The sequence below is a fragment of the Oncorhynchus mykiss genome, chromosome 10 (assembly GCF_013265735.2).
Source record: "Oncorhynchus mykiss isolate Arlee chromosome 10, USDA_OmykA_1.1, whole genome shotgun sequence".
NCBI lineage: Eukaryota > Metazoa > Chordata > Actinopteri > Salmoniformes > Salmonidae > Oncorhynchus > Oncorhynchus mykiss.
Window position 1 is genome coordinate 42,494,794 of NC_048574.1, and position 13,447 is coordinate 42,508,240.

At 45.4% G+C, this 13,447-nt stretch overlaps 1 protein-coding gene across 3 annotated transcripts in view; it reads left to right on the plus strand.

The window, feature by feature from the left end:
- Positions 1 to 408: 408 nt before the first annotated feature.
- Positions 409 to 13,447, plus strand: part of LOC110533930 (Kv channel-interacting protein 1) — a 35,832-nt gene continuing 22,793 nt past the window's right edge. The window contains exons 1-2 of one of the 3 annotated variants that reach the window (XM_036990352.1): positions 409 to 1,245; positions 1,388 to 1,549. In XM_036990352.1, the coding sequence (XP_036846247.1) occupies positions 1,462 to 1,549 (88 nt within the window). In that variant the 5' untranslated portion in view covers positions 409 to 1,245; positions 1,388 to 1,461. Of the gene's footprint in view, positions 1,550 to 13,012; positions 13,397 to 13,447 lie in introns of those variants that run through there. The other 2 variants (XM_036990353.1, XM_036990354.1) reach the window with 2 other exon arrangements.

Consider the following 13,447-nt stretch of genomic DNA (forward strand, 5'->3'; position numbering starts at 1 on the left):
GTAACTTGCCCTACTACTGTCATCTCAGTGGCTTCCTCCTCTAGCAGTCACAATCCCTGTAGCTGGCTGGTGTATTAACCCAATGACGGCAAGCAATAATCAGTGGCTTAAGGCTCACTTAAAAAGGATGAAATAATATACATTAAAATAAAGAAAAGATAGATTCAAGGAAGAGGAAGAGGGAACCAAGGGATGTCAATTGTTGTCTCATCCTCATGTGGCTATGGGGGGGTAGGAAGAGGTAGGAAGAGTGTGAAGTAGCAAGAGTGTGATGAGACAGAAAATGAGAGAGAGACCAACAGAGAGATAGAGAGAGACAGAGCACATGTGCGAAAGGGGAGGAGGGAGAGCGAGGGAGCAAACAGCGGTGGAAGTGGGTGGCGTTCTCTGCTGCAGGGATCTGTCCAGGAGCAGAGCTAGACAGCGGCAATACACAGTAGTACAGAACAGAACAGAACAGCACAGACGCAGGGCTCCAGCTATAAGCAGCCCAGAGAGGACCAGGCAACAGAGAGAGAGAGATTGAGAGAGGTATATAAAGATAGAGAACCCGCTGTCCACAGAGCCCTCAAGAGGAACACCCCAGAGACTGAGGGAGAGAGAGGGGTGATCAAAAAGACAGAAACACAGAGGGGAGGAGAGAGGAGAGGACACAGGAGAGAGGAAAGGACACAGGAGAGTGGAGTGGACACGGCATCTCCACAGACACAGAGAACTTTCTGCAGCGCACAAATCTCTCTACGATGGTCTGCATTCTACGCCTTCCTGAGCCACTCAATTATTAATCTTTCCCTTCTCATCTGATGTTGAAACATAACTTTTCCTTTTAAAAGTCTGAGAGACCGACGTCTGGGTATTTCTTACCTACCAACATATATTTGTTCCTGATATTGCTGGCTGTTTTTCTGTCTGTGGAACAGAACAGGCTTTGGGTCTTACCAGTGTGCCTGAGTGTGTGTGTAAGTTGGTGAGTGTGTGAGTCTGTGAGTGTTAGTGAGAAAGTGTGTAACTGAGCGTTTGAGTGTATAAGTGATTGAGTGAGTGTTAGTCTGAGTGAGTGAAGGGTTGAGTTTTGGATTCAATGTAAGAAAGGCCGGAAGACAGGTACTGTACCTCTAACTTAAAAGCAACTTCATCTTTCCTCACAGTTTTCCCCATGAGGATTCTCTAAATGGGACTTTGAAATCTCTTCTCTAAGGGCCTCATCAAGAAGATATGTGTTTTCACACTGGATAATTTTAAAGGGTACATCTTTTGCGTGTAAGGAGCCAGTGAAGGAGACATTTCTCCACCTTAGGCTCCTGTCAACTCTTTGAAGGAGGCATTCCTGTCACATATAATGAACCTTTAAGAGACACTTTGTTTCTACTCTTCTCTACCACATCAGGAGTGGGTGAGGAGGACAGTGGCAGATAAGCTCCAGTGAGGCTCCAGTGGCCACGTCGGCCAGTCTCTGTCAGGATGGCTGGCTGTACCTGCCGCTGCAGACAGGGGGTGCTGAAGTTCATTCAGTCTCTACGCAGACTTGTCTCTGGGACGCTTACCAAAGGTACTGCACCCGCCTCATCTAACACGCCTTTACATCCTCTGTTTTCTTTCAGTTCTCTTGTTTTCCTTGGCATCCTCTTTTACTCTCACGCCAGCTATGTACTGTAGATATGATATTGTAAATATTATGCGCGAAAGGAAGTAACTACGTCTGGTCATTTCCATGTAGAAGGACCCATGAGCACCAACATGTGAAGTTTATCGGAGCATATCAAATTGGGTGTCAAATGACAGCTAAGAGACTATATATTTATTTTATTTTAATTAAGGTATAAATAAAATTTTCAACCATTTGAAATTGTAAAAATGTAGAATAAGCAAAGGCTTTGATTTCTTGTCAAAGACATTGAAAAGGAGGTTTAGAAAACGGGAAAAAGACTAAAAATGTATTACAAATATAGTACCAGTCAAGGGTTTTGGACACACCTACTCATTCAAGGAATTTTCTATTTTTTACTATTTTCTACATTGTAGAATAATAGTGAAGACATCAAAACTAAGAAATAACACATATGGAATCATGTAGTCACCAAAAAGGTGTTAAGCAAATCAAAATATATTTTAGATTCTTCAAAGTAGCCACCCATTTCCTTTATGCCAGCTTTGAACACACATTCTCTCAACCAGCTTCACCTGGAATGCTTTTCCAACAGTCTTGAAGGAGTTCCCACACATGCTGGGCACTTGTTGGCTACTTTTACTTCACTCTGCAGTCCAACTCATCCCAAACCATCTCGATTGGGTTGAGGTTGGGTGATTGTGGAGGCCAGGTCATCTGATGCAGCACTCCATCACTCTCCTTCTTGGTCAAATAGCCCTTACACAGCCTGGAAGTGTCTTTTGGTTCATTGTCCTGTTGAAAAACAATTGATAGTACCACTAAGCGCAAACCAGATGGGATGGCGTAGTGCTGCAGAATGCTGTGGTAGCCATGCTGGTTAAGTGTGACTTGAATTATAAATAAATCACTGACAGTGTCACCAGCAAAGCACCCCCACCCCATCACACCTCCTCCTCCATGCTTCACGGTGGGAACCACACATGCGGAGATCATCCTTTCACCTACTCTGTGTCTCACAAAGACATGGCGGTTGGAACCAAAAATCTCAAATTTGGACTCATCAGACCAAAGGACAGATTTCCACCGGTCTAATGTCCATTGCTCGTGTGTCTTGACCCAAGCAAGTCTCTTCTTATTATTGTTGTCCTTTAGTAGTGGATTAATGTCAGCAATTCAACCATGAAGGCCTGATTCACACAGTCGCCTCTGAACTGTTGATTTTGAGATGTCTGTTACTTGAACTCTGTGAAGCATTTATTTGGGCTGCAATTTCTGAGGCTGGTAACTCTAATGAACTTATCCTCTGCAGCAGAGGTAACTCTGGGTCTTCCTTTCCTGTGGTGGTCCTCATGAGAGCCAGTTTCATCATAGTGCCTGATGGTTTTTGCGACTGCACTTGAAGAAACGTTCAAAGTTCTTGACATTTTCCGGATTGACTGACCTTCATGTCTGAAAGTAATGATGGACTGTTGTATCTTTTTGCTTATTTGAGCTGTTCTTGCGATAATATGGACTATTTTACCAAATAGGGTTATCTTCTGTATACCATCCCTACCTTGTCACAACACAACTGATTGGCTCAAATGTATTAAGAAGGAAAGAAATTCCACAAATGTACTTTTAACAAGGCACATCTGTTGATTGAAATGTGACTACCTCATTCCAGATGACTACCTCATGGTGACTACCTCATTCCAGATGACTACCTCATGGTGACTACCTCATTCCAGATGACTACCTCATGGTGACCACCTCATTCCAGGTGACTACCTCATTCCAGATGACTACCTCATGGTGACTACCTCATTCCAGATGACTACCTCATGGTGACTACCTCATTCCAGATGACTACCTCATGGTGACTACCTCATTCCAGATGACTACCTCATGGTGACTACCTCATTCCAGATGACTACCTCATGGTGACTACCTCATTCCAGATGACTACCTCACAAAGCTTTTTGATAGAATGCCAAGAGTGTGCAAAGCTGTCATGAAGCAAAGGGTGGCTACTTTGAAGAATCTCAAATGTAACAAAATATTTTGATTTGTTTAACACTCTTTTGGTTACTGCATGATTCCATATGTGTTATTTCATAGATATGATGTAGAAAATAGTAAAATCGCAAAACATGGTTGGGTCACCTGCTACTGTCCTACCGTCCACTGCCATACTGTTCAGCTGATAACTGTTTTCTTTCTCTTCTGGTCGTCTGGTGGTCAAAGTAAGAGTATGAAAAGTCTGGACAACCCCTACCTCGCGCTCTTTCTCTTCTCTCTCCCTTCAGTTAATGTCACCTCTCCCATCTCTTACTGACACCTACCCATGAGCCCCCTCTCTTTCCATTTACTTTAACCAGCATCCTCACCCCCTGAGCACCGGCCAACACGGGATGTTCATGGACGTTGAAAAGTAGTTAAAATTTGGGCCGTCCGCACTGGCCTTGATTTCAACGTCCACAGACGTCGCTTTTTGGTCCTTCATTTGGCCCAAACCAAATCTGAACCAATTATAGATGTCTGTATTTCACAAGTTTGGACAGCACAGTACAGTACTGTATAGTACATTGATTTGATGACAGTTCGGTACAGTACAGAAAAGTAGAGTATAGTTCATTACAGTACAGTCCTATACTGTACTGTACTGTTAATTAGAGTATAATATAGTGGAGTAGAGTTCAGTACACAGCAGAGCAAACTAGAGTTGAATACACTATAAAGTACTGTCATGACGTTGGCCTGGGGGGTAGGTTTATGACAGTCATAAATACCTCTTCCCCCCTTTTTCCTCTCTCTACTCTACTGAGGTTAGATTTGCAAAACCTTTGGTTAACATAGAGATTCTGGGAACATCAGAAGGTGGGGGGAAATTAACTATATTCTGGTAATCCGAACAATGGAACATATAAGGTGGTACTTAATGAATATGATGTCAGTTCGGTTGTCATCTGAGACATTCTCGTCAATGAAACTTTGACATTAGCTAGGTGCTGGGTCAAGCCTGATGCTGACAGTAGAGAACAGCAGTATCACATCAAACCATTGATGCCACTATATGACCACTCTGACTAATACAGCTCCTCTTATCACATACAATCTATTGTCCATTTCATCTTCGTCTTTCTCACACTGTCCAATCTAGCCGGTGTCTGTGCTTACTGGCTGTAAGCACGGGCTCAGGATCCTCAGAGGACTAAGAGACTGGCTGTAAGCACGGGCTCAGGATCCTCAGAGGACTAGGAGACTGGCTGTAAGCACGGGCTCAGGATCCTCAGAGGACTAGGAGACTGGCTGTAAGCACGGGCTCAGGATCCTCAGAGGACTAGGAGACTGGCTGTAGGCACGGGCTCAGGATCCTCAGAGGACTAGGAGACTGGCTGTAGGCACGGGCTCAGGATCCTCCGAGGACTAGGAGACTGGCTGTAGGCATGGCCTCAGGATCCTCAGAGGACTAGGAGACTGGCTGTAGGCATGGGCTCAGGATCCTCCGAGGACTAGGAGACTGGCTGTAGGCATGGCCTCAGGATCCTCAGAGGACTAGGAGACTGGCTGTAGGCATGGCCTCAGGATCCTCAGAGGACTAGGAGACTGGCTGTAGGCATGGCCTCAGGATCCTCAGAGGACTAGGAGACTGGCTGTAGGCATGGCCTCAGGATCCTCAGAGGACTAGGAGACTGGCTGTAGGCATGGCCTCAGGATCCTCAGAGGACTAGGAGACTGGCTGTAGGCATGGCCTCAGGATCCTCAGAGGACTAGGAGACTGGCTGTAGGCACGGGCTCAGGATCCTCAGAGGACTAAAAGACTGGCTCTAGGCACGGGCTCAGGATCCTCAGAGGACTAGGAGACTGGCTGTAGGCATGGCCTCAGGATCCTCAGAGGACTAGGAGACTGGCTGTAGGCATGGCCTCAGGATCCTCAGAGGACTAGGAGACTGGCTGTAGGCATGGCCTCAGGATCTTCAGAGGACTAGGAGACTGGCTGTAGGCACGGGCTCAGGATCCTCAGAGGACTAGAAGACTGGCTGTAGGCACGGGCTCAGGATCCTCAGAGGACTAGGAGACTGGCTGTGGGCATGAGCTCAGGATCCTCAGAGGACTAGGAGACTGGCTGTAGGCATGGGCTCAGGATCCTCCGAGGACTAGGAGACTGGCTGTAGGTATGGCCTCAGGATCCTCAGAGGACTAGGAGACTGGCTGTAGGCATGGCCTCAGGATCCTCAGAGGACTAGGAGACTGGCTGTAGGCATGGCCTCAGGATCCTCAGAGGACTAGGAGACTGGCTGTAGGCATGGCCTCAGGATCTTCAGAGGACTAGGAGACTGGCTGTAGGCACGGGCTCAGGATCCTCAGAGGACTAGAAGACTGGCTGTAGGCACGGGCTCAGGATCCTCAGAGGACTAGGAGACGGGCTGTAAACCCGGGCTCAGGATCCTCAGAGGACTAGGAGACTGGCTGTAAGCACGGGCTCAGGATCCTCAGAGGACTAGGAGACTGGCTGTAAGCACAGGCTCAGGATCCTCAGAGGACTAGGAGACTGGCTGTAGGCACGGGCTCAGGATCCTCAGAGGACTAGGAGACTGGTTGTAGGCACGGGCTCAGGATCCTCAGAGGACTAGGAGACTGGCTGTAGGCACGGGCTCAGGATCTTCATCTTCAGTTTCTTCAACGAAGACTAATGAAGTCATTCAGCCTCTGGCAACTGGTCTGTGTTCTCAATGATCTCACCTGCTGAATAAGGAGGAAACAACGTGTCCACTTTCTCTCTTACTCTGGGCTGAAACATCTACACTACAGACAATCCATCAGTGCCAAAGGAACCAGGCATTATTAGATGGCAGTTCAATTAAAACCCAATTGTGAACCTTTCACTGAAGGGATGTCTAATCAAATGGGGGCCATCGCGCTCTCCCAGAAGTTCGGTTGGTGTGTAAAACCCCTGAATTCAGATTAGCAAATAGGTGTGAGGGGTCCCCAGGAGGGATTTCTGGCAGAGCCTGATAAAACTCACTGGTAGTGTGTCAGGGATGATCATTTCTTCCCTCTCTCTCTAGGTGCCACGGTCGGTTACCATGGTGGTGAGTCTGTGTTGGATGGTGTTTTACGGTGAGCGAAAGCGAGGCTAGCTCTTATTTATCACCCTGGTTTACAGCTCTGTGTGACAGTAAGCTCTGGAAGATAATGAAAAAGTGCTTGACATTTTCAGAGAATGACAGTGCGATCAATCTGGCTGTTTTGGGAAGGGTACAGGTGTAAAACCACTTCCCTCGCGCGTTGGATAAAGCATTGCGTGTGTGAATGTGTGGGTGTGTTTCCTTGTGTTTGAGTCAGTGTGTGTGTTTTGGATTCTAAACCTGAATTCATGCAGGACTAAGTCCTTCCTCTCCCTGCCCTCTCCTTGAGGCTGAAGCCGCAATTGAAGTGTCCGTTTACAAAATGTGCCTCACTGCTTCCATTTCAAGGTTCTCTTTCTCTCCCGCTCTCTCCTTCCCACTAAGTACCATTACCTTGTTTACTGTATCCTCTGTCCTTTCATCCTCTCATTACAAATATTCCAATTCCAGCCAAGATGATTCCTTCTTCTCTCATATAGCACCACTGGAATATCCTGGTGCCAAATCGTCTCCGGCAGAGTCTTATGTAAATGTAACATTAGATCCAGCAAGCCTTTATTCAGGCCCACCACACTAGCACGCAACCCCCCCCCCCCCCCTTCTACCTCTTAGCTTTCCTCCCATAATGAGCAAATAATGACTGCATGATGATTATGTGTGTGTATATTTCTGTAGGTTTTTGTGTATTTCTGCAAGAGTGCCTGTAGGTGTATGCCTGGGATGCATCGTAACCTCAGGCATAAGCACAAGCAATGCTGATAGGAGGTATCTCAGGTCAGGTCCTATCTGCAGGCTGCATGGGCCTGGCTGGCGTGCCATGGGACTGCTGCTCTGCTACACCACTCATCCAGTCATCCGCTCAGATACACTCAGAGAGAGCATGGGAGAGATGGAGTGAAAAAAGGAGAGTGCCCTGCCTTCCTGGCCTCTCATGGACTGTATTTGGATTGCTATATATGACGTGTGTGTGTGTGTGTGTGTGTGTGTGTGTGTGTGTGTGTGTGTGTGTGTGTGTGTGTGTGTGTGTGTGTGTGTGTGTGTGTGTGTGTGTGTGTGTGTGTGTGTGTGCGAGAGAGAGAGAGAGAGAGAGAGAGACTTTTCTAATCACAGCAGGCCCTAAACAACAGTAAAGGTCCATGTTTTCTATTCAACCCTTTGAGGGTTGTTTGGACCATTAATTAAGGGCATGTTTTTTGTCTCCGTTTAAATGGCTGTATGATATGCAATATATATATATATATATATATATATATATATATATATATATATATATATTATTTTTTTACTTATTTGATCACTTAATTCTCTCCATGTACATTGTGAAGACAAGGTGTAAATATTTCCTGGAACATTATCCAGTGATTGCTGGTGTTCTGTACCTTGTGTTTGGCGCATAACATCCCAGTCTCAAGGTGTTTGTATGAGCAAATGTGTCCATTGGACTGTGGCAGATCTGATTTGTTCAGGCATATCTAAACTGCTGAATTAATAAACAAATAAATTCCAAACTAATTACCATAGACATGTGAGTGAGCTGTAGCAGTTACCATGGTTATGGTTAACAGTTATTTTTTGAAAGACCTTTCAGGGGTCTTGAGGGGAAACTTGAGGGAGTGAAGCGAGACATTGAAGTGAGAGTGAGAGCAACAAGAGAGGCGCTGCTGACTGCACCTTATGCCCAGTCACTCAGCTCTCTCCCAGAGGATTATGGGTAAAGTTGGGCGTCTCTTTCTTTTGAGAGACCAGAGGAGCACAAACTGAACACACACTCACACACTTGGACGCAAACAGAGACAAAGACACATTCTCTCACGAACATGCAAACACAACAAAGAGTCTTACACACAGATACACACACACTCACAGAAAAACCCACACGACACACTTCAAATGGGCCCACACTCCTTAATACGGGCACATCTACGTTCCTATGAAGGTTATAAGGTCTGATCACGCACATTGGCATACACTCGGGTGAGTTTAGTTAGAACATCTGGACCCAGGTCCCCACTGGTTGGGGTGTGGGGCCACAGCAAGGTCATTTGTCCCCCTCCGTTATATCCTAGCCCTGCCCCTTACACCCTGGCTAGACTGGCCACATTGCGTGCAAGAGCATTGCACCATAAATGTATGCGTATATGTTATTCAATCATTTCATCTACACTGCTCGCGCACGTCAATGAGCATCTGCGTTGCTAAAATGTAACTCATTTCAATTTGAGACGCTTGACACGCAGCGAGTACTGCCTCTCCCATCTCCTTATTGGTTTTCACAAAGATCCCACGTGGCTGCTTGAAAGAGGAACAAGGAGAGATTAATCAAAGACAACTAAATAACAACTCAAATCTGTGGATGAATCATTTTAATAGAGAAACACACAACTGTGTTCTACAAAGAACCAGCTAAAAAGTGGACCATACTGTATGCATGTCAGATATAATAAGAAACCAATATTAATCTCCCAGGACAAACTAGCTAGCAACAGCTAGCTAGCTAAATATACATGAATGTTTCATGTGTGCTTCGACCTGCCCTAAAATGAATATAATTGATTCACAGTTGGTTTTGGTATTTTAACTTGATAGTGTCTGGTGAGGATAGACAAAATCCTCATGTGCACGATGATGTACACGGCATGTTGAACCAAGGTGTTAGGTATTTAATCCCCCTCTCTCTTACCCCCAGTTGCTCTCTGCAGCATCACTCTTCCCCCTCACCATCATTACCATGCTCTCCCCCATCTACCACCGCAGGTACAGTGACATTCTTTGACTCTTCATACTCACTGTGACTCAACCTTCTCTACAGTACATCCACCTGAACACCCTGCTCACTTAGATGTACACAGGTGACTTTGCTTTCTTCTCCTCCACTTACACCCTCTCTCTCTCTCTCTCTCCCTCCCTCTCTCCCTCTCTCTCTCTCTCTCTCTCTCATTGTAGTAGATTGAAGCTGACAGTGTGCACGTCACCACTTTTAATTTTTAAATCCTTTCTCCTCCCTTTTTACGTAATATCATTCCCTCTCAGTTTATTTATATATCTGGCCTCCTCTCTCTCTCTCTCTCTCTCTCTCTCTCTCTCTCTCTCTCTCTCTCTCTCTCTCTCTCTCTCTCTCTCTCTCTCTCTCTCTCTCTCTCTCTCTCCCTCTTTTAAACACTGCCCTCATTTCTATCTCTCTCCTATACATCTTGTTCTTTCTCTCCGTCTCTTTGGCCTATCCTCATTTGCCATCAGTATGGTACTGTATATTACAGTACAGTTTGGTATAGTGTAGTATGGTACGGTACATTACAGTACAGTTTGGTATAGTGTAGTATGGTACGGTACATTACAGTACAGTTTGGTATAGTGTAGTATGGTACGGTACATTACAAAATGATATAGTATATAATGAAATAGAGAAAAAATCCACTCTTTGTTTTTTACAATTTCAATAAACTGTATGTACGTCTGGTATTCCATTCGCTTATAAGGAAATGAGATGGCCCTGGCTTGAAGTGGTGGTGACAGGAAGACTACTGTAAAGCTACTGAAATTGTGTGCTATGCTGCCCTCTGTTGGTCATGAATTTGCACCACAGCAACGTGTTACTACAGTAAGTGCGTGTTTTGTGTGTGCTCGGGTGTTTGCATGTGTTTTTGATGTGCTAAGTATGTATGCTTGATTGTAATACAACTCGTAGAATCTCAACAGCCTTGGTAGAGATAAACTGATCTGTTAGAGATGCAACTCTCAAACACAGAAAAATAACCTCTCTGAGTTGACAAAATGTGAATAAAATGCTATTTTGCTGTTCTTTGGTGATCATCTTTCTATCTCATTTTACCACAGATGGAAATGTGCTCCTTGCTCTATCAGGGGCCATGGAGAATGGAGAATGGCATTGAGTGAGAGACAATATCTGAAACAGAGTGAAACCAAACAGAATAGAATACGGAATAGGGGGTCATTTGAGTGTATGCTATAGGGTGAGTGTATGCTATAGGGTGAGTGTATGCTATAGGGTGAGTGTATGCTATAGGGTGAGTGTATGCTATAGGGTGAGTGTATGCTATAGGGTGAGTGTATGCTATGGGGTGAGTGTATGCTATAGGGCTATAGGGTGAGTGTATGCTATAGGGTGAGTGTATGCTATGGGGTGAGTGTATGTATGTGAGAGAGAGTTTGAATTGGATAGGTGTGAAAAACAAAATGTTTTGACTACGAGAGAGAAAGAAAAAGAGAGAGAGAGAGAGAAAGAGAGAGAGAGCGTGAACATGAGGATGTAAATAAATGATAAGAAAAAGACAGGAAGGGGGAACATAGAGAGAGCGTCGGGCTATGGGTGAATATTTATGAATGGAGAGCGGAAGCCTAAGTGTACTGTCCCACTCTTCCTGTAGTATTTAACGATTAACCTCCCATTAAAGTGTCTGATTAATCCTGATGGATTTAACTCCCTTAAAATAAAGGTCAAATTAAATTAAATATGTAGAGGGCAAAGACTCAGGGAATCTTGGTTCATGTCTCAACAGTAGTACGTCTGGATGCCTTGTAGAGAGAGGGCAAAGACTCAGGGGATCTTAGTCCATGTCTCAACAGTAGTACGTCTGGATGCCTTGTAGAGAGAGGGAAAAGACTCAGGGGATCTTAGTCCATGTCTCAACAGTAGTACGTCTGGATGCCTTGTAGAGAGAGGGAAAAGACTCAGGGGATCTTAGTCCATGTCTCAACAGTAGCACGTCTGGATGCCTTGGTTCTTTTCTCTCGTTCATCCACTCAGGTATTCATGTCTGATATCACTATTGAATAGCTAGAATCATTCAGAAAGAGTCATGATCCAATAGTAGAGACTAGTAGAGAGCACCGTCATTATAAACCAATTACAGACCCTCTCCTCCTGACTCACCTCTGCTGGTTGGTTTCCCTGTCCTCACTGTCCTCGGGACCCAGTGTGAAGAGAGGGACAACGTGGGCAGAGCAGGAGGGGGAGAGATGTTAAGGTTAAGGTGAGAGCAAGAGGAGAGCTACGGAGAGATGAAAGGACAGATTAAAGAGCGTTTAATGGAGGCCCAGAAGCACTAAGGCTTTGTTACACATTTGGCCTCTGACAGTACCATCCACGTAGACAGGGAAGAAATGAAAACGCTCATATTTCCTCCCTGATCTCTAACACTCCCTCCTCTCTTTGAGGCTATTTTCTCATCTAATCATCGGTTTCTGTATCCCCCTTTCTCAGTCTTTATCTCTTGCCCTCATTGAAATAGTCACTACCAACACATCACCTTTTCTCTCTCACAACATTATACCACCAAAAGTGAACCAGAGACATGGTCTCAAATGTTATTGGTTTTTCCTCCAAATAATCATTGTTCAGTGCGTTCAGGTGCACTCCAATCTGTATTGTCCTGGTGTGTGGTCATCTCTCTGTTCTCACCGTAGGGGGACATCGAGTCAGTGATACAGATGAACACTCCTCCTTTGACCCCCCTCCCAGGGGATTGTAATGAACTATCTAATTTCATCTCTGCTCTGCTCTCTCCTCGGTGTGTGAGGGCCACCGAGTGAGTGTGTGTGACCCTGAGAGGTCCATAAAATAGCTAGTGTGGGGCAATGTTCATTGGCAAAGGGTAGAGGAGCTATTTCTGTGAAGACTTACAAGTGAGCATGTGTGGAGACAAACGACAGGACATGGGCAGGAGCGAGCATTCAAGGATGTGTTGTTCATTAATCTGCTCACAACTTTTCGTTAGCGCGTCACACTTTAGTGTGCTGCATTTGAATGAGCATGTTGCCCATTTGTTTCCAAGTATGTTGTGTTTTATTTATGCCGTTGACTTTTATGAATGACAGACAGGCGACAGGAAGGGATGAAGGGTTCTCAAGAAAGGAAACTGTGAAGAGAAACCCATTGATTTATCACGCAAAGAAATGTCCCCTTCAAGTCTTCAGGGATTGTGTGAGATAGAGGGTAATGGAGAATTGAGGCGAGAAGAAGAACATATGTAATCAAATGTCAAATGTCCCACTTAAATCACAATGTGTGACTTGGCCTGTGTGTGTGTAACTCCCTGTGGACGTGTGACACTTTTATCCATAACCTCCTCTCCTCACTCCCATCTCTCCCACTTATCGCCGTGTGCAACACACGCAGCCCTCTTTATCCACAACATAGAAAGTAGAGGAGGAGGAACTAGAGAGGAGGATTCAGAAAGTAGAGGAGGAGGAACTAGAGAGGAGGATTCAGAAAGTAGAGGAGGAGGAACTAGAGAGGAGGATTCAGAAAGTAGAGGAGGAGGAACTAGAGAGGAGGATTCAGAAAGTAGAGGAGGAGGAACTAGAGAGGAGGATTCAGGGAGCAGAAAAACGAGTTCGGAGAGAAAGGGGGAGAGAGGAAGAGCGAAGATCACAGCATTTTGAAACAAAGACCATGGTTTACCGCAGAGAGAAGCACACACTGGTGTAAGAGAACATCAGGGGCTGAGACCCGCCTGTGGAGGGGTAGAGCACAGCAGGGGCTGAGACCCGCCTGTAGAGGGGTAGAGAACAGACTAACAGCGAGGAACTCGGAAAGACAGTGAAGGAGAGAGGTTGAGAAATCCAAAGTCTTGAGAAGAGGACCTAGACATTGAGATGGGGGTTGTGCTGGGGACTTTCTCCGTGCACACCAAACAGGTCGACTACAGAAGACGAGGTATGAGAACACCTGAAAATGTGTGTGTGTGTGTGTGTGTGTGTGTGTGTG